Consider the following 21648-nt stretch of genomic DNA (forward strand, 5'->3'; position numbering starts at 1 on the left):
AGGTCAAGTGAATGTGGTTATGTTCGGCGGGCTGCCGGTCACCAAGAAAAGACATCCAGAAATTCCTGCAGGTCAGCACAGCCTCTGTGGTTTATGATACTTGGCGTCACACCGCTGGTCACAGCAGGGAGACTGGAGAGCTGTTTTTGTGACATGCTGACGACAGTGTCCTCGTGGATATCTGAACACCACATCTTTATTTGCTACGCAGCAGACAAGTCTTGTGCACTTATTATCTTGTCCATTATTCCTGCTTGGAGTCCAGCCAGCAGGTCAGAGAACACATACTGCAGCTGTCTCCTCTCTTACACAGTATGTTTGTATGAATTAGTGGTTTGTCACAAAACAGACCAGTTTATCCTTTTGGTAGTGAGATTTTAGGACTGTCTTAAAATCTTACTTTGTATTCCAGTTTCTTGCTTTCGCGACACACTAAAGTGTTAAATCTAGGGATTGCTGTAACCAGAGGACCAAATGCTCCACATACAGTTCGATCTGATCCCAGGTCAAAATATCCTCTGAGGAAATGACCAAGGGGCTACAACATGTGTTCAACACAAGAACAAGAGTCTACAGCCGTGCTTGTGGCTCTGTGAGGCTGTACTTTGGCACAGCAGTGTTATGGCCTAAATGCTAAAGCTTCCATGGCAACATACTCACTGACAATGATAACATGCTTATGTTTAGCAGATAGAGTATTAGGGGTGTTCACCATCGTAGTTTAGCATGTTACCATACTAACATTTGTCTGTCAAGACATTTCACTCAAAACAAATGTCAACTTGTTGCACTAGATGAAGCCAGAGGATCGGCTGAGTTGAATTTGTCCTTTGGGGACCATGAATCTCTGTACCAAATTTCATGGTAATCCATCTAGATGTTGAGATAGTCAGTCTGAAACATAGTTGTGGAGACAAACATGCTCGCATTGCCATCTCTTGAGCCCCACCCATAGCTTGACTAAAAAAAAAACCCAAAAAAAATACCCTTAAGCACAGGGAAACCTACATAACTGCCGATGTTGTCAAGCTCATTGGCTCGTCATCTGGCGGGAGAAAACTTCCTGTAATGTTCTCAGCCCTCCTCAGCAATTCTGTTTATTCATGACAGCTGATCTCTATGTATTTTTATCCGTGATATATAGGCGCGGCGGATGGGGCAAGAGTCCAACAAGATTGCACACATTTCCTACACTGCTAGTAAAGTTGCAGCTGCTAGAGAACAAACCAAATGTGTAATTGTGTCTTCTAAGTCAAATAGCTGGGAAGGAAAAGTCTTGTGATGACGATTGAGCCAGGGTATGTCGGAGTTTGACGCGGGCTCCAAATGTTGTAAATATCACCTGTCATTTGAACAACTTTCAGGGCAACTAGCACACTATTTAACGACTCATCTCCGGGTTTATAAGAAGGCCTGTTTGTTGCTCTTTACGCCCCGATGACCAAGCCAGTCTCCAAAACAACAAAAGGCCTCGCACACACCTCTCACCGCAGTCATTGTAAACACACCCCTCTCATCATTGCTCATTAGGTCTTTAGAGGAAAGCTGATGCTGAATAGGAAGGAAGGGGAGATGAAAAGGTCTGAATACTCTAATCCTGGCAAATTATGGTCTCCATTTCAAAAGTCACACTCTCATAGGGCACCATTGTGTAAACAATGTAATTAAATCTCTCAGCGCTTGCTGTCACTGATTTCATTTTTTGTAGTTTCCCTTCAGAAATTGTAACCCTGCGTTATTAAACATTACCAAGGGCAGAGGTTCAGGTTGTAAGTGTGTAAACATCATAGTGTTGATAGATTTTGTGTCGTCCAGCTGCTAAAAAGTAACAGATCTGGTTATGACAACAGGGCCCAAGTCACTTTTCCCTTAGGGCAGGGGTCCCCAAACTACGGCCCGCGGGCCACATCTGGCCCGCCAAAGCAATTGGAGTGGCCCACTTAACGATCCCAGACAATCCCTCTGAACATCAACCAATTTTTATTAAATTGCATTTTCCTATCATAACATCATAACATATCCGTACTTAAAGTTTGGCATTCTAATTAAAATTGACCATAGTTATGAGCTATTTATAGTTAATAGTGGCTCATCTTCACCTCCTCACACAATGGTATATTCTGACGTGACTTTGATCGTGACCGAGCCAGCGTCAAGCTGCAAAGTTCTGAGGTGGGAATCTGTCATGAAGGTGGTTGTGTCCTGCATAAACTTCATCAGAGCAAACGGACTTAAACACAGGCAGTTCCAAGCCTTTCTCTCCGAGCTAGAATCAGCCCACGGAGACGTGCTTTACCACACTGAAGTCCGCTGGTTAAGCCGGGGCAGAGTTTTGAAGCGTTTTTACGACCTGCTACCCGAAATCAATGCCTTTCTCCTGACAAAGGGAAAAACTGTCCCAGAGCTGATCGACACAGAATGGAAATGGGACCTCGCCTTTATTAACAGATGTGTCAGAAATTTTAAACGGCCTCAACTTGCAGCTCCAAGGCAAGGGAAAACTAATCTGACATGTATTCCCACATCAAAGTATTTGAGCTTAAACTAGCGCTGCTTATTGGACAGGTGCAAAAACAAGACTTCACCCATCTCCCTGCTACTCGAAGCCTCTCAGCTGAGAAACCGGCAGTCCCGTTCCCAACCGAGAAGTGCAAGGACGCACTGGAAACACTGAGGGCGGAGTTCGGTGTGCGGTTCGTGAGCTTCATGTCCACGTTAAAGAAATCCGCACATTCCAGAACCCTTTTGCTGCCGACATTAACGACACCCTGCCCTTTCCAATTTGACTGGCTGAGTTGCAGACCTGTGATGTGCTGAAAGACGTATTCAGCCCAACAGTCTGATCAATACTATGCTGCCCTCCCAAATGAGACCTACCCCAACATAAGAAAGCACGCAACAAAGATGTCCACAGTTTTTGGGAGCACATATATCTGTGAGCAAACTTTTTCACACATGAAGCTGATAAAAAATCCGACGAGATCAAGTCTCACAGATCAACACCTGCATCAGTCTCTGAGACTGGCTGTACTGGAATGGAACCTGACATCGATCTTCTCACCAGTCAGAAGCAAGCCCACAGCTCACACTGATATGGTAAGCCTACTGATTTCAATAGCAATAGATATTAAAAAATGTCATTATAGTGATGCTCTTTTTATGGCAACATGTTCTACCTGATTCTGACCAACTATTCTGTATTAATATTATTTCACTACCTGTAAAGACAGAACACTTACCGTTTGTTAACTCAACTGTACCTGTTACAAAATCACATCACCTCATTCTTACTTGAATATTACCATCAGTTTGTGTTGTTATTCTATAAAATAAATGGAGTATCTGTGGTACTTCAAATAAACACATGTGAAGACTTTTTATTACTTTTTTTGCAAATCAACAGGTGGTGCAAAGCCAAACGAAGGGCAGCTACAACAAATTATCATTGTAATCTCCACAATAATACTGGTTGTCACCCTGGCCCATATCATTTCCTGAAGCCTGGGCTGACATATGTTACTCAGCGTGACGAGCCGAGTCCGTAGACACCAAATTTGTGGACTTTCGAGAACATTTTTGGAAATTATTTAAAACACAGAATTTAAACCGTGTCCCCCGGCAACATATGAGAGACCGCCCATGGCGGCCCTTCGGAAGGGAGCGACTCAGAAGGCTGAGGCTGACATATGTTACTCAGCGTGAAGAGCCGAGTCCGTAGACACCAAACTTGTGGACTTTGGACAAACTTTTTCGTTGTGAAATTCACACTAGTCTTAATGGTGTGGCACCTCAGCATATGAGAGATGACCCATGGCGGCCTGCCGGCGCCCCCCCCCCGGCACAGGCATTGCGCCCAGCAAGCAGAGCTAGCTGCCCGCTGGCCCGCCGGCACCCCCCCCAGCACAGGCATTGCGCCCAGCAAGCAGAGCTAGCCGCCCAGCGACCCGCCGGCGCCCCCCCCCCGGCATTACCATCAGTTTGTGTTGTTATTTTCTATAAAATAAATGGAGTATCTGTGGTACTTCAAATAAACACATGTGAAGACTTTTTATTACTTTTTTTTGCAAATCAACAGGTGGTGCCAAAGCCAAACGAAGGGCAGCTACAACAAATTATCATTGTAATCTCCGCAATAATACTGGTTGTCACCCTGGCTCATATCATTTCCTGTTATAGACTAACCTCGGCCCCCCATCTCAGAAAGGAAAGTTGATGTGGCCCCCACTGAAAAAAGTTTGGGGACCGCTGCCTTAGGGTGTTGTTATGGGTCTTTGGATTTCATCTAAGACAACAGAAACAGAAAACAGAATGCGATAGTCTTTGTATTTAGTACCATTGAAATAGATATGTCTTATTATTTATGGAGCTTATTATCTTCTATTGTTTATCTGTCTCTTGGAAAACTCTGCATCTGTAATTGATTTTTGTGAGTGCCAGTTTAAAATCACAAACGTAAGTGGTGAAGACTTCATCATGCTTTGTCAGGCTTGATTTGCGTTTGTGTTGAAAACTCATCGTGTCCCCTCACTTTGTCCACAGTTCTCTCTGACGGAGGCCAAACTCTGAGGTGGAGGAGGCTGTAAAGAGGCCCTGAAGGAGCCTCCCACCCTCCCTACCTGACCAGCCGGACCCATCGGACAGCCATGGCTCCTCGGAAGCGCGGCGGCGGTGGGCGCGGTGGCCTCTCCTTCATCTTCTGCTGTTTTAACAGCAGCGATCACCCAGAGATCACCTACAGGCTGCGGGAGGACTTTGCCTTGCAGACCATGGAGCCGGCACTGCCGATGCCAGGATATGATGAGTTGGATGGCATGTTCTCTGAGTTGGTGGTAAGATAATCAACAAAAGATGTGTCTTATTCATGTTTCAGTAATTTTCTTTTAACTGTGATTTAAATGTCAAGTTAGGTCATTTTCTGAAAAGACCAAAAATCGACAGTGAATTGATCGTACTGAGTTGCCTGTTTAGCTAAAGCCTGACGTAGATTATTCCTTTGTGCTACAGAGCTCCACAGATGTACAAAAATGTATTAAAATCACAAAGTAGTCACACTGTTGCACTGAGCTAATCCTACCTACACCATCCTGCTGCCATGACACTCACCAGAGCACCAAATGTGTATTAATCCACGGCTGAAAATAGTCCCCAACAAATACACCGTTTACTCCTGTTTGGGTAATGCCAGCCAAAAGCTACAGTGCCCAGCTGTTTTAGCCCTTTTTAAAAATGAAAATATACATGTTTGAGCCGTTCTTTTGATTTTGACGTAGTTGGGCCTGGGGCTGAGCACCAGGGACGGGGAAGCAAAGCTGGAAAGTATTTAGAAACATACTAACACATTGTTGGGGTTCTGGACTTTTTATGGCATTGAAAAATATAGAATAACATCAGGCTAATCCGTTAATAAACCCTCGTTGTACCAGTTTTCACTCAGCAAGGGGTGATACAGATCTAATGGAAAAGACCCTACTGTGCACAAGCCAAATTATTCACATTAGCACAATCACAATAATTTTGTGAATAATCACTTTAAAATAATTATGTTTAACATCACTTTGTTATAAGAAGATAATTGCTATTTAGATAATTAGCATCCCTGTGTTGATGTGTTGTCTAAAATTTTGGAGGTGTCTCAAACTTCTATTGACAGAACATATAACATCTAAAAACCAACCAAGGAAAATAGATAAATATTAACACTAAAATACACATGCTCTTTTTTTTTTTTTAATTGAATTTACATTTAGCATAACAGCCATTTCAACGTGTTATTAAACCAAAGATGTCTCTGAAATGTATTCTTCCTTGATTGTTTACTCTGTTACATTTTATGACGTTCACAAATGAACTGTCACTTCCTCCCTGTTTACACTATCTTGAGAGTAACGGGGCCAGGCTGCTATTCTTCCTCTGTCTTATTGTCACTTCCAATTTGTCGTGCTCTCCTGTCTCTTCTGGCCCCATTCTCCTCTCCCATGGTTGCCACAGTAATCTAAGCATGACATTTTTGCACATCAATAGACCTCATTCAGGAGTGCTTAATGTCTCTGCCTCCTCCATCTGCTAATTGCTTGTTTTTGTCTACCATCCTTTATGAAGACATAATTGAGTAAGTTGAGTGTGACGACAAGGAGGCTTTCAGTTGCTCTGTTTACCAAAAGAAAATGGCCACGTGCTTTTCTTTTCACCCAGTATGAGCCACCATGTGCGTGCATAATTGGAACGGGTTTGCTGCAAAAAAAAAAAAAGACTCACATTGTGGAATAAGTTGTGCTCTGCTCTGTTACGATCAATAAAACCCGACCTTTGAACTTGAACAGTTTTCCAGAAACCTGTAAATCAAGGTTAAGTGTTGTTTTTTTTTTTCCCCCATGCTGAATTCAGAGAGACAGAGTTGCTCTTACTCACTATCAAACAGAACATCGGCAACACAAAACCTATAGCTGCTCTTTATAATCATTAGCATAAGCATACAGTTGAATCAGTTGCCATTTCCTCATTCAGTGGTTATGCGTAAGTATGTGGACCTAATTCACTAAATCACTCAATAGCCCACACAACTATTTTAGGACATTTGATCATTGCACATATTGATTCATTGGGGTTGACAACTTTAGCGTAGAACATCCCCAAACACAATTCCAATGATGAGTTGTTGCCGTAAAACATTTAGCAACGTTAACATGTTAACTTAATCTCCATTCGTTGCATAAATAACCATAAGAAAGAAATAAACCTATGTTTAGACTCATGTTCACGCCGCTGTACAGTCTCTCTTAGCGCTAAATTGCTTAAAAGCCTTCTCATGACTTTCACCATCTATCACATGAAGTTCATTTAGCTATACTTGTCTTAAGACTGGAACTAATTTGGACCCAAACACAAATATGTTAAAGCTCAGAAAACTCTCACATAAGTTACAGATCTACCGTTAACTCTTTGTTGTCTGTGCCATCAAATTATTTAGCGGCTTTCAGGTCTCCCGTTGGATAATTTTTCTCCAAGAATGTGTGATGTTCAGTGTTTTCCGACAAAGCATCCGATATCCTGACCACAACTTAAATTTCAGCTTTATGCTCTTCAACCAGTGAGGACTCCAATTAAAACTCGGTGATATGTTTCAATTGTCCAAAATCCTCTCAAAAGTTAAACAGCTCCCAGCAGCACCCTTTGTGTGCCTCAATGGAATATCTGTTACACATTGTGAAGCATGTTGTTTCCAGATGTTATTTACCACATGTCGAGTAGGCAGACCACGCCTTATCTTTTCCCCCATTACTCACACGTCTGAAGCCTGCGACACATCTGATTTGATTCAGAGTTATTCTGAATTTACGATGCGAGCACCCGATGATATCCCACTGAACATGGAGCGATTTAGCACAAACCGATATCGAAACTGAAAACAGAGCTCTGGTGCAACTACTCCTGGCACATGCTTTTGGTTTTTTGGGGGGGAAAAAACAAAATTGATTTATGTAGATATTTCTAAATTTGCAGCATGATGGTTTGATAGCTTGTGGAACTTTTTGTGAAGGATGTTTTGAGAACAGTGCTTTATTTTCAAGCAGTGAAGACAGTCTTGCCCATTCAACCACCCGTAAAGGATTGTGAAGACAATATTTGTTTTGTTTTTTTTTCCTCTTCCCAAACATTTCTTAACCTTTTCTGCTATTTTTTTCCCCCCACTTTGCAGGATGAGCTTGACCTCACAGAGAAACACAGGGAAGCCATGTTCGCCCTGCCTGCAGAGAAGAAATGGCAAATCTACTGCAGCAAAAAGAAGGTAAAAGACTCACTGTGCCTTATGTCAGACTCCACATAAGCCTCCATAAGCTTGCTGCTGACTGGCTGCTTTTCCTGAATAATGTCTCAGATGTTTGTGTAATTTCATGCGTCACTCCTGAAGGCTGTTTTCTAAAACACACACCACAGAGCCTTGCATCACTGTAGTCCTCTGTTTACGATAAGCCCTAGCATGAGCGTGTCTGCAAACTGTATCTGTGGATTGCAGATGATTATTTTTTTCATCTTTAATGTCAGGTGTATATTAACTGCTTATGAGATAAAAATAAAAATAAAAAAACGCCTTAAAATCCGGGACATAATATTGTTAATTGCTCTTCAGAAATTCATTGATTTCTGTAAAGTACTGCAGTCAAAATGTTGCCTTCAACATGAGGTTGGATTTGAAGCAGAACTTACCCAATCACAGGGTGCGACCTGCAGTAGTTATTCTCTGTGCTATAATCCAGGGTGTGTATAGACCCGTATGGCGCTCTAAGTACAAGTGGTGGAGGTTTCAAATGTCTTGCAGGACCTAATCAATTTCTTTCTTTCCTTGCATCTCACCAAACCAATATGGATAGTTTTATATATTTAAAAAAAGATCTGCTTTAGTTAGATGATGAGTCTTTGTTGTTGACTTTGAAAAAATTACATACCAGGTCAAATGGGTTTAAACTGGATCTTTATGAAAATGTGACACCCCAGCTACTTTCTTACCAAACTCTCAGCAACAAGGTGAATAAGCGAATTGTTCACAATGTTGAAGTATTCCGTCCACCCATCCATTATCCATACCACTTAATATTGACATTGGGCGAGGGCGGTGTGCACTCTTGATAGGTCGCCAGTCTATCACAGGTGTTGAACTATTCCTTTAATGTAAAAGCTTCTCCACTGTGCCCCCCACCCCCACCCTACCTGTTTTTAACGGTGCCAACAACATTTTGCCTGAAGACATAACTAACCTTCATGGCATCACAGGCCTGTCCCAGCAGGTCAGAAACAACTTTTTATCAGCAAACATTTACTCAGCAGCCAGTGCAAATGCTTTAGGCTTGGTTTGCTTTATTAACAACATTCTAATATATTATATAAAGTACTGCATTATTTGGGGAATAGAACTATAAAGTCCTACACTTTCCATTGCTGTCATGCAAGTAAACCATTTGCAGTGATCAAGCTCACAAAATATTATAAATTCCCAATAATGTAATGGAAGGTTCACCTCTGTCAAACATATTATTGACAGAAATGCCTAAACATGTCAAACCGCTACAATAGAAAACATACCACTCCTGTTCCTTTTAGTATAGTTAAGTAGCTTTATGTCCCGGTCTGTTATGTTTCTCTTCTATTACAGCCACTCTTCTTCATCACAACATAAAAGTCTTTACTACCTGTTCAAAGCTCCACCATGAATAACTCACTTACTTAATGTGAATAGATGTTACACAAAGTGGATATAAAAATAGTGATGTGTAGAGGGAGTAAAATGAAGGCTAAATCCAGCCTGTTCCATTAGATAATCCGCTAACAGGGAAGGCAGTGTCAGGAATTATAAAATGCCGAAATATATTGCGGGAGTGTAGAATGTAAAAGTAGTATCTTGTTTCTTGTTATTCCAAAGAGCGTTTTCTCCCAGACAATAAGGTTCTTGTCTCGTCGTTCGATTGTCCCACCGAAGCGAGGATATTTTAATCATGTGGTTTCTCCTTTTAGATAATAGACCTGTTCCATCAAAGCATTCACGTAGCCATAACATACTCTGCCACTCTGTGACAGTGTCATATTTCATTACGTTGTGTCTCCCTGATAAAAGAAACGTCAGCTGTTCCTCCTTTCCCCCGTATATGAACTCATCCTCCGCATGCAGGAAAACGCAGACGCCTGCTGTAATTTTGATCAAATCGAGTCGAGCTTCCCCGCTACCACAGAATATGCCCTCACATTTCTGCTGCAGTGATTCTCAAGGCCGTAGGTATGAGTGTGTAGGATATCCTGTCCTGACTAATATGCAGACCGGGCATGCAGATTTAAAAGTCTTTTCCTAAATCCAGTAACAAACTGGACGTGAGGAGTATTGGGAATTAGTCTGATGGATGAATAGTTGGTATGTCGGTGTACAGTACAAACACAGCTGCAGGAAGGCATGACATAAGTTGAAAAACCCCTGTAAATCTGCATTTCACACTAAACTACAGTTTTTGTATGGATTAAACAAGCTTGGATGTGCTGGATTTTCTTATCTTTGGACAGAGCCATGTTAGCTGTTTTCCCCCTGACTCCTGTCATTATGCTAAGCTAAGATAAGCTAACCAGTCGCTTAGCTGTAGCATATTTAACACAGAGATATAAAAGTGGTATCAATTGTCTCATCTAACTCTTGACAAAATATTAAAGTGTTCCTTTTGAAGATTGCGTCTTACATAACAATGTGTGTTTACGCTGACAGCTTGCTTTTATGTAGAAATGGTGCAGAAAAGTAACTACCTCCGAGTTGATGTGCTAATAGGCCTGAAAAGCCATGTCACAGGCCATTACATTTGTCAGAATTTTTCTTTGTTTAAGTATTGATGCACTTATGGCTTACTTTGGCTGCACGCAGCGTCCACCAGCCAGCAGCAACACAGGCGAGTGAAGAAGATAGTGGAGATGGAAACAGCATGTGCATGCCCCTGTTCCTACTGTGTCCCAGTTAGTGGCCTCAAAGTCCCGGGGCCCAAAGTAGCCTCATGATAAACCTGAACAATGTTGCTCTGCCTCTGTTCAGCTTCAAGAGAACATGCAGGGATGTTTCAGTGCTGGTGTAAATGTGGAGGCGGATTTAGTTGAGCGAAATCTTTATGTGCAGCATCGACCTGCAGAAGTGGGGGAGGGACGAGGGACAGAAAGACATCAATATTGCTGACTCGGCAGCAGGCTCTGGCCCCGACCCAGACAGATACAAACTCACCATCTGAGCTCAGGGAGGAAGGGTGTGTGTGTGTGTGTGTGTGTGTGTGTGTGTGTGTGTGGAGAAGAGAGGCAAAGGAAGTGGTCGGTTGTCCAAGGCAAACAGGAAAGCTTCACTTCCACAGGTGCAGCTTTTGTATGTGAGTCAGGGGGGATGATAAGGAGGAAAGGGGAGGTCATTATCAGGTCGCCCCCGAGCTCGCGAACGATGACCACGCTCTTTTTCGCCAGTCGTTTCTTGGCAATTAGGTCCTTCAGAAGTCGGACTGGGCCGACAGTCAGTCAAAGCTTTGGCTGTTTGGTTTGGCCGGGCACCTGAGCTGATGAAATCATGCTGCAGAGAATCAATCTTCTTCCTGCTTCTTGTCAGCTCTCTACTAGGCTGCATCATCTGCCAAGAAGCAGATTTACTGATCTGGTTGTTAGCAGAGATTTAGCAGTACGGCTTCAAATTTCATCAAAAAAAAAAAGTTTGACTTCTGAGAGGACAGAGCTTCTCTTTCAAGCATACTGTCCTATAACCCCTAAAAAACTGAGATTGATTCCTGTTTCCTGATGCGTCTTTGATCTTTACTTTTTCAAATGTGGAAAAAATAAATTCCCTGAAATACACTCCCCTTTTTTCTCTCTCATCATGACCCGAAATGACCTGTCACTGTTTGAAGACTGCTGACTTCCGATTTGAAAGATAAACTCTTTAAAGATGTGAAAGGAAGTGGTCCCACCTCTGCATCTGCTCCACTAATGGACTGAACTCCTTCCAGCGCCAGTCTGGTCAAGCTGGCGCTGGTCGCAAGTGGAACAGCAGGATCAGGCCTTCCTGTCACTGCACGATCCCTGCAGACCAGCCAAGGTCTGCAGTTTCTGCAAAAGCAGCCAAGTCTCTGCCAAGGCCGCTTTATTAACTGACGCCCAATTAGTTTCTTATGGTCACAGCTCGCCTGTGCTTAATGGAGCAGGAGTTAAAATGAAAGCCTGCGGGCCTTTTATGTACAAGCCAAGTTCAGGGTCAAGTCATTTTCTCCTCAGCGTTCCCCTTGAGTTTGGAAATTAAATCATCTAAGAAATGTCTTGCAGTTATTTTTTTTCAAATGTAATACAAACATTCCTGTCAGGAGATTAATCGCAGCATAAGTCAGGCCACGTCCTTAATCTGCAGTTTTAGCATTCATTTGCTAATCTCAAGATTTTACCAAGCAGCTGTGCTCTCTTTTCGGCACTTCTCACCATCACTTGAAACTCAGTGAAGCGCTGGAGGATAAAATGGGAAGGATATCTGTGTCGCCCTACTTTGAGCTCTCGCTCCATTTTTCAGCTTTTGGCTATTTATGCCCCAGACCTTATGTTCCGTGTGTGTTTGTTGGTGTTTGTGTGTTTCATGTCCTTCAAAGCCCATGATCTGAAAAACAATGGTATGAAATATTCCATCTGGTTTGTAGCTCGTCTTTGATGGATTCAAACATGCGACATAAACCAAATAACAACTTGTCCCCTCGTGTGACTTTCTGAATGATGTGACGTTTTTAAAATTCCGAGCAAGTCACGCACAGTTAATATTCATAAGACGACAACTTTTTCCCATTAACGTGTCTCATGTTCTGTCTTCTCTTATCATTGTGTGACATTACTTTAAAAAAAAAAAAAAAACACAATCCCTTCCTGTATCACAGCACAGCATCATCCAATGTGTTATTCTCTGACTTTCAGGAACAAGAGGAAAACAAAAGTGCAACTAGTTGGCCAGAATACTACATTGACCAGCTCAATTCAATGGCAGCTGTAAGTAATAACATGAACTTTATTTATTCTTTTTTTTTTTTATATCAAAATGGATAAAAAAAAATAGTCAAGGGTGCAGCATTGTAAATCAAAGACAAAATCTGAGCTATACTTTCAACTAAGAGAGGCCTGTAATGAGCCACACTTAACACACTTAACATACTTTAATTCAAATATGAAAGGAACACAACAACAACAGTGTCGTTAAATGATATACAACGATTGTACACATGCTGTTGTTCTTCACATTCTCTATCTTCAGTTTAACCCACATATGCCATATGTGATTGAAAATGGGAGTTTGCTATTTGACATTTATGTTATGGTGCTGTCTTATTAAAAACCAAATCCAGCTTTATTTTGACTTTGACTCAGATCTTCATGTTGTTTCATCTTTTGTCGAACAGAGAAAGACGCTCCTCGCTCTGGAGAAGGAAGATGAGGAGGAGAGGAACAAAACCATAGAGAGCTTGAAGACGGCTCTGAGGACGCAACCGATGAGGTGGACAGATTTGTAAAATGTGTCCTCCTCTCTGCTCTGTGTGTTCTTTACATTTAATGTCAAGGATCAGCGCTTCCATTTCACCTCTACCCTCGTCTGTCACTCTTTTCAATTCCTCACAACCGTATGTAAATGAGTCCTTTAAGAATTGGAACACCCATAAAGGTCACCGCAGCCTTGGTTAAAGATTTTTCATTGACGTCAGTGTACATTAAAGGGGACGAGCGAAACATTTCATTTCCAATTTAGGAACTTGAGATTTTCATTACACTTTTAAAGCAAATGTCCTGAGTTACTTATTAAATTTGCTGCAGACAATTTAGTTACAGTCTGGCTAAGTTAAGGGAATAGAGAAGACGAGTGGACATACACATGCATACACACATTTTCCTTTTGATGCTCTAGCATTACTTAAGGACATTTGTGCATTGCAGTTATATCTCCTATCAAAACAACGACTTCCCAGAAGGCCTAAATTAAAGTTGTCCATAAATCATACGAGGACTTCTCTGTGCCTGCTCTCCTCTCAGGTTCGTGACTCGTTTCATCGACCTGGACGGCCTGACATGTATCCTGAACTTCCTGAAGAGCATGGACTATGAGACCACAGAGTCACAAATCCACACCTCTCTAATTGGCTGCATCAAAGCTCTGATGAACAACTCACAGGGCCGTGCCCACGTCCTCTCTCACTCTGAGAGCATCAACATCATCGCCCAGAGCCTGGCCACAGAGAACATCAAGACCAAGGTGGCGGTGCTGGAGATCATGGGTGCTGTGTGTCTGGTGCCTGGCGGGCACAAAAAAATCCTGGAGGCCATGCTGCACTACCAGCGCTTTGCCTGTGAGAGGACGCGCTTCCAGGTGGGTGGAGGAAAGCCAAGTGCACAGTTGTGGTTTTGAATCTTTTGGAGAAAGATAAAGTCGTTGAAAAGCAGCATTGTGTAAAGACATTTAACAAGTGCAATTACTTGTCTGCCCACAGACACTTATAAACGATCTGGACCGGAGTACGGGGCGATACAGAGACGAGGTCAACCTGAAAACAGCCATCATGTCCTTTATTAATGCTGTGCTGAGTCAAGGAGCTGGAGAGGTGAATTACGTACTGCAGACACTTTTTATGCTTCCTTTCACACTAAGAGGTCATCATGTCCCTTTAAACACTGGTTGCATTATTTTTTCAAATATAGACAAGTTTGGAATTCCGTATCCACCTCCGATATGAGTTCCTTATGCTGGGCATCCAACCTGTGATCGATAAGCTACGCTCTCATGAAAACTCCACGTTAGACAGGTGAGTTAGAATTCAAAAACATCTCTGTCCAGAACACAATTTACACTTTCCACAGTTATAAATTCGTAAAATCTTAAAAGTTATGAATAGAAACAGCCAATTCTTATCCAGAATACACTCGAAATATTGTATAAGGTATAATGGTCATTCCACCTCTTCCATTTCATGTGAATGGCATCAGATTGTGTGTGGGGGGAAAAAACAGGAACTCCACTGCCCTAAAGAAAATGGATTTGACTGTGTATTTCATCACTACTTTTAAGTGAAAGATCTTCCCAAATGAAACTATAAGTTTATCAGTGCATCACATTTGCAGGCGACTTGCTAATCCTTTCCTTCCCTCTGACACTCTCAGGCATTTAGACTACTTTGAGATGCTGCGGAACGAGGATGAGCTGGCTTTGTCAAAACGATTTGAGTCGGTAAGTGAAAAAGGAAAACATTTCCTGACTTTACTCCTGCATTATTTGTTAGTTTTAAATATTTTGACGGATGTATTCATGGGTTGCTTCTTCTGCTCCTTCTCCTATAGGCACATATAGATACCAAAAGTGCCACCCAAGTTTTCGATCTCATCCGCAAGAAGATGAACCACACAGATGCATACCCGCACTTTATGTCTGTCCTTCATCACTGTCTCCTCATGCCACGTGAGTGATTATTTACATTATTAGTTAATGGGCAGCCTATTATATACAGTGCATTCAGAAAGTGTTCAGATCATGTTGAAGCTTTATGCTAAAATCCCCCCCCCCCCAAAAAAAAAAAAAAAAAAAAAATCCTCATTAGTCTACACTCAATACCCATGAAAGACTAAGTGAAAACTGAATTTCAAATTTTTTTGCAAATTTATTCAAAATGAAAAACTGAACTGAAGGTTCCCAAGAGCACAGTGCCATGACTTTAGCACAGTTGGATAGCTACTGTTGATACCAAACAGAAATGCAAATATATTTTTTATGTTACATATGATTGAAAGAGCCTAGTGAGTTAAAAAAAAAAAAGAAAAACATTCTGTAATACAGTTATTTGCAAAAGGCAAATTACACATTTTTGTTGATTTTTTTTTTTTTTTAAGGTGAAAGAAATAAATACAATTCCCACAGCAAACAGACATTAACAATGAGCCTTTGTGTGCAAAAGTGCAAAGGTTTTGGCACCTTTCTACTTGTAAAACACTGAGAACTTCATTAACTTATTCGGCTTTAATTGACTTGTTAGGACTTCTGGCAGGTTGTTGTAATCGTCATTAGGAATTTTCGGCTGATGATGAATTTGCTGACTCTTCAAACCTCATGGTAACAAAATGAAGCTAATTGATGCCCACAAAGTAGGGCAGGCTATAAAAAGCATTCAAAGTGCTTCCAGCTTGAAACTGAAATGGCATGATCTGAAAGACCAAGAACACTCTCAGTTAAAGCCTCTTGTCTGCTTCTTGTCTGGCAGAAGGGCAAAGCGAAACCCCCCTGTATGACTGCAAAGGAGTTGCAGCATTGACGCACAAACAGGGCCTCATCACATCAAAACCTTACCTATGACCTCATCACAAAAGCCAGCAAAGAAGTCTGCAAAAGCAACATCTGGATAGCTCCCGAAGTTAGAAGGGGCTGTTTTTAAGCCCATGAAATAACATTATCGTTATGCATTAACATTTGAAGATTTTGATGTCCGTTTGCCACATTAGTTGTATTTACTTCTTTTCACTTCAAAAATTAGTAAGATATGGAATTTTCCCACAGGTGCCCAAACTTTTGCAGGCTCAAAACAAGGTAGTAGTCTTACTCCCGCAAAATACACAGAACATATGTACCCAATGGTTTCCAGCCAAAAAAGATAAGTATATTGACTCTGTTCAGATTAGACTGTCCAGAAATAGGATAAACTCATTCCCAGGCAAACTGAATGCTGTAAATATTCAGAGCCAGAAACTGTTGTTGGCTAATATTTTTTTTGTCAATCTGGTTTTCTGCAGAAATTGTATAAAGTCTGATTCCAGTTAGCTAGCTTTCCCACATCTTTTGACGGGAAGTCAAACAGCTGTTCTCCTTGACGCGCACCTTCCCCTCTAAGTGGCTCTTAGACCTCTTTCAGTTACTTTGCTGAGGCATTAAGAGTGTAATTAACACCTCAGCTACGAATACAAGTGTTACGGTTATACACGAGAGTTAATCAGCTGCAAGCTTCTGATGGCACTTGAATGGAAAGAGGAATCTGAATAATATTACTGAATATGATATAGTGCATTGAACATTTGCAAATACCCTGGTAAGGATAAAAGCTGGATGTGTCCCAACGGTAATGTGTCTGTGTGTTAGTGTGTGTGTGTTCACAAAGTTTTCAGGCTAAACAACAAGGCGGCAGTAAACATGTTGTCCTATGACGGATGTTGTCTCACCAATCTAATACATGTGTCACCTTCCTGTAACCTGCAATCATACTGCCTCTCTTTGGCTCATCAGTGTAATTTTGAAACATGACACATCATTCCTTTGTGTTTCATCATAGTCAAACAGCCAGTGTGGCTCCGCCGTCAATCAGTATTTTTCTGAGGTATTAACAAAATGTCAGTGATGGGAAGACGAGTAACTCAGGCCAGGAGACTAACGGGGAAACTTGCGTCACTTTCTGTATTTGTCTCTTTCTCCAGACAAGAGAAGTGGCAACACGGTGCAGTACTGGCTGCTGTTGGATCGTATCGTCCAGCAGATGGTCTTGCAGAATGACAAAGGTCACGACCCCGACGTCACACCACTGGAGAATTTTAACGTGAAGAACGTCGTCCGGATGTGAGTCTCCCAGTTTCCCCGAACAGACTGACACATGAATAAGTGCACGGAACAGATGACTTGGCTGAAGAATGTAGAGCTGTAATGTGTTTGCTGAAGATCTGAAAGCCATGTGCTCGACAGCGTTGGTTCAAAAATAGCTTCCCTTTAAGTTCTGAAAAATATCACAGGAGGTGTTCTTGTAGACACTGCAGTTAATTATGTGGGTCATCCTCTCTGCAGGCTGGTCAATGAAAACGAGGTCAAACAATGGAAAGAGCAGGCAGAGAAAATGAGAAAAGGTGCGCATGAATATGAATTATCGAAAATAAGTCAAAGTAAAATAAGTAAATTAAAGGTGTCGGATAAGATCACTGAGTGATGTCCCTTCACAGAACACCACGAGTTGCAGCAGAGGTTTGAGAAGAAGGAGCGTGAATGTGATGCAAAGACCCAGGAGAAAGAGGACATGATGCAGACACTCAACAAGATGAAAGAGAAGCTGGAAAAGGAGAGCACCGAGCACAAGAATGTCAAACAGCAAGTGGCTGAACTCACTACGCGACTGCACGAACTCAGCACTGTACGTTGCCCTTCATATTCACCCTTAAAATAAAACCCTTACTTAATATATTGTTGGATGTTGACAACCACTTGTGGTCCAGAGAAGTCACTGTAAACAATGTGTAAGATTTTAACGCCTAAAATATATGTAAAGAAAGACTTGAGCAAACTTATTATAAGTTTAAGAAAACTATCTAACGTCAAAAAGTCAAACATTCATTAAGTACTGTATTGTATTGTCCAGGTTTATGGGTGAAACATTAGTAACTCTGCAACTGTTGTTGTGCTCTCTCCCTGCAGAGGCAGGCAGCTGTTGTTCCCGGAGGCCCTCCCCTCGCTCCCGGTCCCCCCGGCGGCCCCCTGCCTCTTCCACCCATGCCAGCTTTTGCAGGTCTGTGCCCACCTCCCCCACCACCTCCTGGTGGTATGATGCCTCCTCCGCCTCCCCCGCCCCCTCCTCCGGGTGGCCCTCCACCTCCTCCCGGACGCCCACCCATTGGAGGCATCCCTCCGCCGCCAGGAGCGCCACTGGGACCATCCCTGAAGAAGAAAAACATTCCTCAACCGGCCAATCCACTCAAGTCCTTCAACTGGTCCAAGTTGGCTGAGGTGAGAACAGTCGAGACACAAACAGACCTGAGTATGTTGATGCTTTGAGTGAAAATATGACATTAATGTCTTTTCTTCTCCTGCTCAGAATAAACTGGAGGGCACTGTGTGGATGGAGGTGGACGATGGCAAGGTTTTCAAAATCCTGGATCTGGAGGACCTTGAAAAGACCTTCTCAGCCTATCAGAGACAGCAGGTACTGAAGATGAGGCCATTCATCAACTCACCAACTGTTGCCGTCTAGTGTCAGAGCGGGCTGGGGGTAGATCTGGAGGGTGGGATGGGTGGCTGAGAGCTCAGCTGGCTTGCATTTTTGGACTTAGACTTGGCTCGCTTTCTGATTTTCTAAAACATTTCTTATGTTTTGCAACTTTTGGTTTCTTAAGCAGTGTTAGAGAGGGGAGAATGGGAGAGGTCAGATAATCTACAAAAAAACAAAAGTCAGCCTGAAATCAAAAGAGCTGAAGGGAGATTATTGGGGGGGGGTATTATTAGATGCAAAGCTTTCATGCTTGAATCATCTTAAATATCTTCTCACATTTGACTGCAATGCTACATTTGGCCATTTTTTTGTTTGTGGTTTTGATCATTTTGCCATATGTGATTGAAAATGCATGAATGAGCTGCTCAGGATCTGCTATTTCTTTCTTGTAGCTTTAGTTTGCAATCCATGTAGATACTAGATAATTATAATCAATAGTAGTGTCTGTCCTAGTTGCACAAAAGGGAATGAGATGTCAACAGACCCTTTTTTTTTTTTTGCACATCAGTCTTAAATAGCAGTGCTCATGCACAAAGACCTTAAGCATGAATACACATAATGAGAGGCTGAAAGTAAATACTTTTTTTTAATGACAGCAGCAAATACATATTTCAGTGTTGGCCTGATTAGTTTCACAAAAAGCTGACGAAAAGAAACCCAGACACTCTTGACAGACTTATTTCTTATGTGCACAGCATGTGAACTATAAGCACGTATTGATCACCTGGAACAGCCACTCGTGTGTCACTGCTGCTCACTTCATTACCGATTGATCCATCGTCATCTAAGTGCTGAATGAGCTTTGATTCATTTGCTGTTTGTGTTTATGGGCCGCAAATCACGTAACTGCTTTACTTATTCTAATGAGTGCTTACATCTTCCCTGCTTCTTGCCTGCATTTTAGGACTTCTTTATGATCAATAACAGCAAACAGGTGAGTGCACTTACAGTACAGTTGATATACAGTGTGGAATTCATGTCGCTCATTGTGGATTCAGTCAGACTTTGTGTGTATGTTATACTTGATGTCCTGTTGTACTTTCAGCTGCGTGTTTCTTTGAATCTGTTTCATTTTTGTCCAGCAGAATATAAACACGTTATATACCTAAAAACTCCTTTTAGACTTTTGTTCAAGTCAACATCCTTTGTCCATGTGTGTGTGTGTCATGTTCTTTCTCGTTTGACCGTGTTTTGAGCCTTTCTGTATGTCTTCAGCTCATGTTTGGGATTTCAGGGCATGTGTCAGTCAATCTTCACTCTTTGTTTGTGTGTGACGTTAACCAAAAAAAATCTAACAGGTTTGTGCATGTTAAAATTGCCATTTTCCCTCTAACTTTTATCATCTTGCTCGCAGAAAGAGGCAGAGGACGACACACTGAGCTCGAAAAAAGTCAAGGAGCTGTCGGTCATTGATGGCCGTCGAGCTCAAAACTGCAACATCCTCCTCTCAAGGTAAGTTTAGAACATTGTCACTAAAACCCTTTTTAAAAAGAAATTACTGACACTTCCCAAATTACAATATATTTACTTAATGGACTCATCTGCTGTGTGCTGCAGGCTGAAGCTTTCGAATGAGGAGATGAAGCGAGCTATTTTAACTATGGACGAACAAGAGGACCTTCCCAAAGACATGCTGGAGCAGGTACTTCATCTGGTTTCCTGCATGCAGCAGTCCTTCCTCTGCTGCCACTTGTGCAGTGTGTTTATATACAGCCGGTTACAGTCAGTACAGAAAGTCATGTAAACGAGAAACCTGGTTACTGTAATACGTGGGTTTCTCCTGGAGAGCTTTTGGCCATGTATCTGGGTAGTAACTGGGTTTATAATTGACTTTTTACATGTGCAGATGTGCGGAACAACGATTTTAAACAGGGAAAACATGTGACAGCTGTTCACTTGGAATAAAGGAAAGCTGTCAAAATAATTCAATCCAAAGTCAGACTAAAAGTTAAACTAACACAAAGTATCCTGTAGTAGACTAAATAAGTTCCTCTCCATTGCTGAACACCCATGCTATCACTGCGCTGTCAATCCTCCAACACACACACACACACCAAAAAAGTGTATCGTATCACTACTACCATTGAAATAAGTGAGCCGTGCAAAATGAGGTCGTGTCGGGGCAAATCTGCTCACCGACCTGCTGCATGTGCAGTGCATTCAGAAAGTCTTCAGACCTCTTCACTTTTTTCACATTTGGTTCAGTTTCAGCCTCATGCTAAAACAAACAAAATCATCAGTCTACACTCAATACCAATGTTTGGTAAATATGTTAAGTAAAGAGTTTGTTCCTGTTCCGTCAGCTGCTGAAGTTTGTCCCAGAGAAGAGCGATGTGGATCTTCTGGAGGAGCACAAACACGAGCTCGACCGAATGGCAAAACCGGACCGTTTCCTCTATGAGATGAGCAGGTAAGTGTTAGCTTTTTAATTCAGTATCAAACAGGTGGTTATCTCAGACCTGACAGCCCCGGGTCAGTGCAGCACTTGCAGATCTGCTGCCAAACAATAGCCATTGTTTCCTCTTCGTCATAGATAAATGAAATGACACATGGGTTTCTACTTACCCGGGAACAATGGCTGTCTGTGTGAATCACTGTGAATTGTGTTGGTGAATAAATAGAATCCGTAATGTAATAACAGTATTTGAGTTGCAGTTTTGTAAACAAAGTCCTATAAGACTAAAGGAACAAAGGAAACATGTCATGTCGGCCACTGAGTGCATAAATACATTGGGACCAAGCTGAGCAAAGATCCAAGAGATTCCTACATTATAGTGACAATAGAAACATATTTAAGTTTTTTCAAATTCAATAATTTACTGTAGTTTGACAGTTGTTACATTTGAGTTTAATCAGAATGGACTGGCGGACAGATGTCACAGTGGTATTCATTAGCTGCAGATTCAGTGATTTATAAGCTGAAATCATAAACCCTGCAAAAAATAAGCTTCACTACCACAACTAAACTTTATATGTGTCATTCAATAAGCATACAGGCGGCTTGCTTTATTTTGCTCCAGCACAGTGTCCATGTTTGTGGCTTTTTGTCTAAATTTGTGGGTTTCCCTGTTCATAATTTATAATTTTTTTGTCTATTTTTGTTCTCTTCTTCTGACACGCATTTTCCATC

General features: G+C 41.9%; 1 protein-coding gene across 4 annotated transcripts in view; it reads left to right on the top strand.

Moving 5' to 3' along the window:
- Nucleotides 1-21648, top strand: part of LOC111240465 (disheveled-associated activator of morphogenesis 1-like) — a 51837-nt gene that overhangs the window by 23892 nt on the left and 6297 nt on the right. For 3 of the 4 annotated variants that reach the window (XM_022770487.1, XM_022770490.1, XM_022770488.1), the window contains exons 2-19: nt 4540-4829; nt 7697-7786; nt 12448-12519; nt 12927-13021; nt 13552-13885; nt 14007-14117; nt 14215-14318; nt 14674-14740; nt 14851-14968; nt 16966-17104; nt 17327-17385; nt 17479-17666; nt 17948-18256; nt 18345-18452; nt 19423-19452; nt 19873-19970; nt 20076-20160; nt 20822-20928. In XM_022770487.1, the coding sequence (XP_022626208.1) occupies nt 4644-4829; nt 7697-7786; nt 12448-12519; nt 12927-13021; nt 13552-13885; nt 14007-14117; nt 14215-14318; nt 14674-14740; nt 14851-14968; nt 16966-17104; nt 17327-17385; nt 17479-17666; nt 17948-18256; nt 18345-18452; nt 19423-19452; nt 19873-19970; nt 20076-20160; nt 20822-20928 (2300 nt within the window). In that variant the 5' untranslated portion in view covers nt 4540-4643. The remainder of the gene's footprint in view (nt 1-4539; nt 4830-7696; nt 7787-12447; nt 12520-12926; nt 13022-13551; nt 13886-14006; nt 14118-14214; nt 14319-14673; nt 14741-14850; nt 14969-16965; nt 17105-17326; nt 17386-17478; nt 17667-17947; nt 18257-18344; nt 18453-19422; nt 19453-19872; nt 19971-20075; nt 20161-20821; nt 20929-21648) is intronic. The other variant, XM_022770491.1, reaches the window with a different exon arrangement.

The sequence above is a fragment of the Seriola dumerili genome, unplaced genomic scaffold, assembly GCF_002260705.1.
Source record: "Seriola dumerili isolate Sdu_G_001 unplaced genomic scaffold, Sdu_1.0 BDQW01000025.1, whole genome shotgun sequence".
In the NCBI taxonomy this organism is placed as follows: Eukaryota; Metazoa; Chordata; class Actinopteri; order Carangiformes; family Carangidae; genus Seriola; species Seriola dumerili.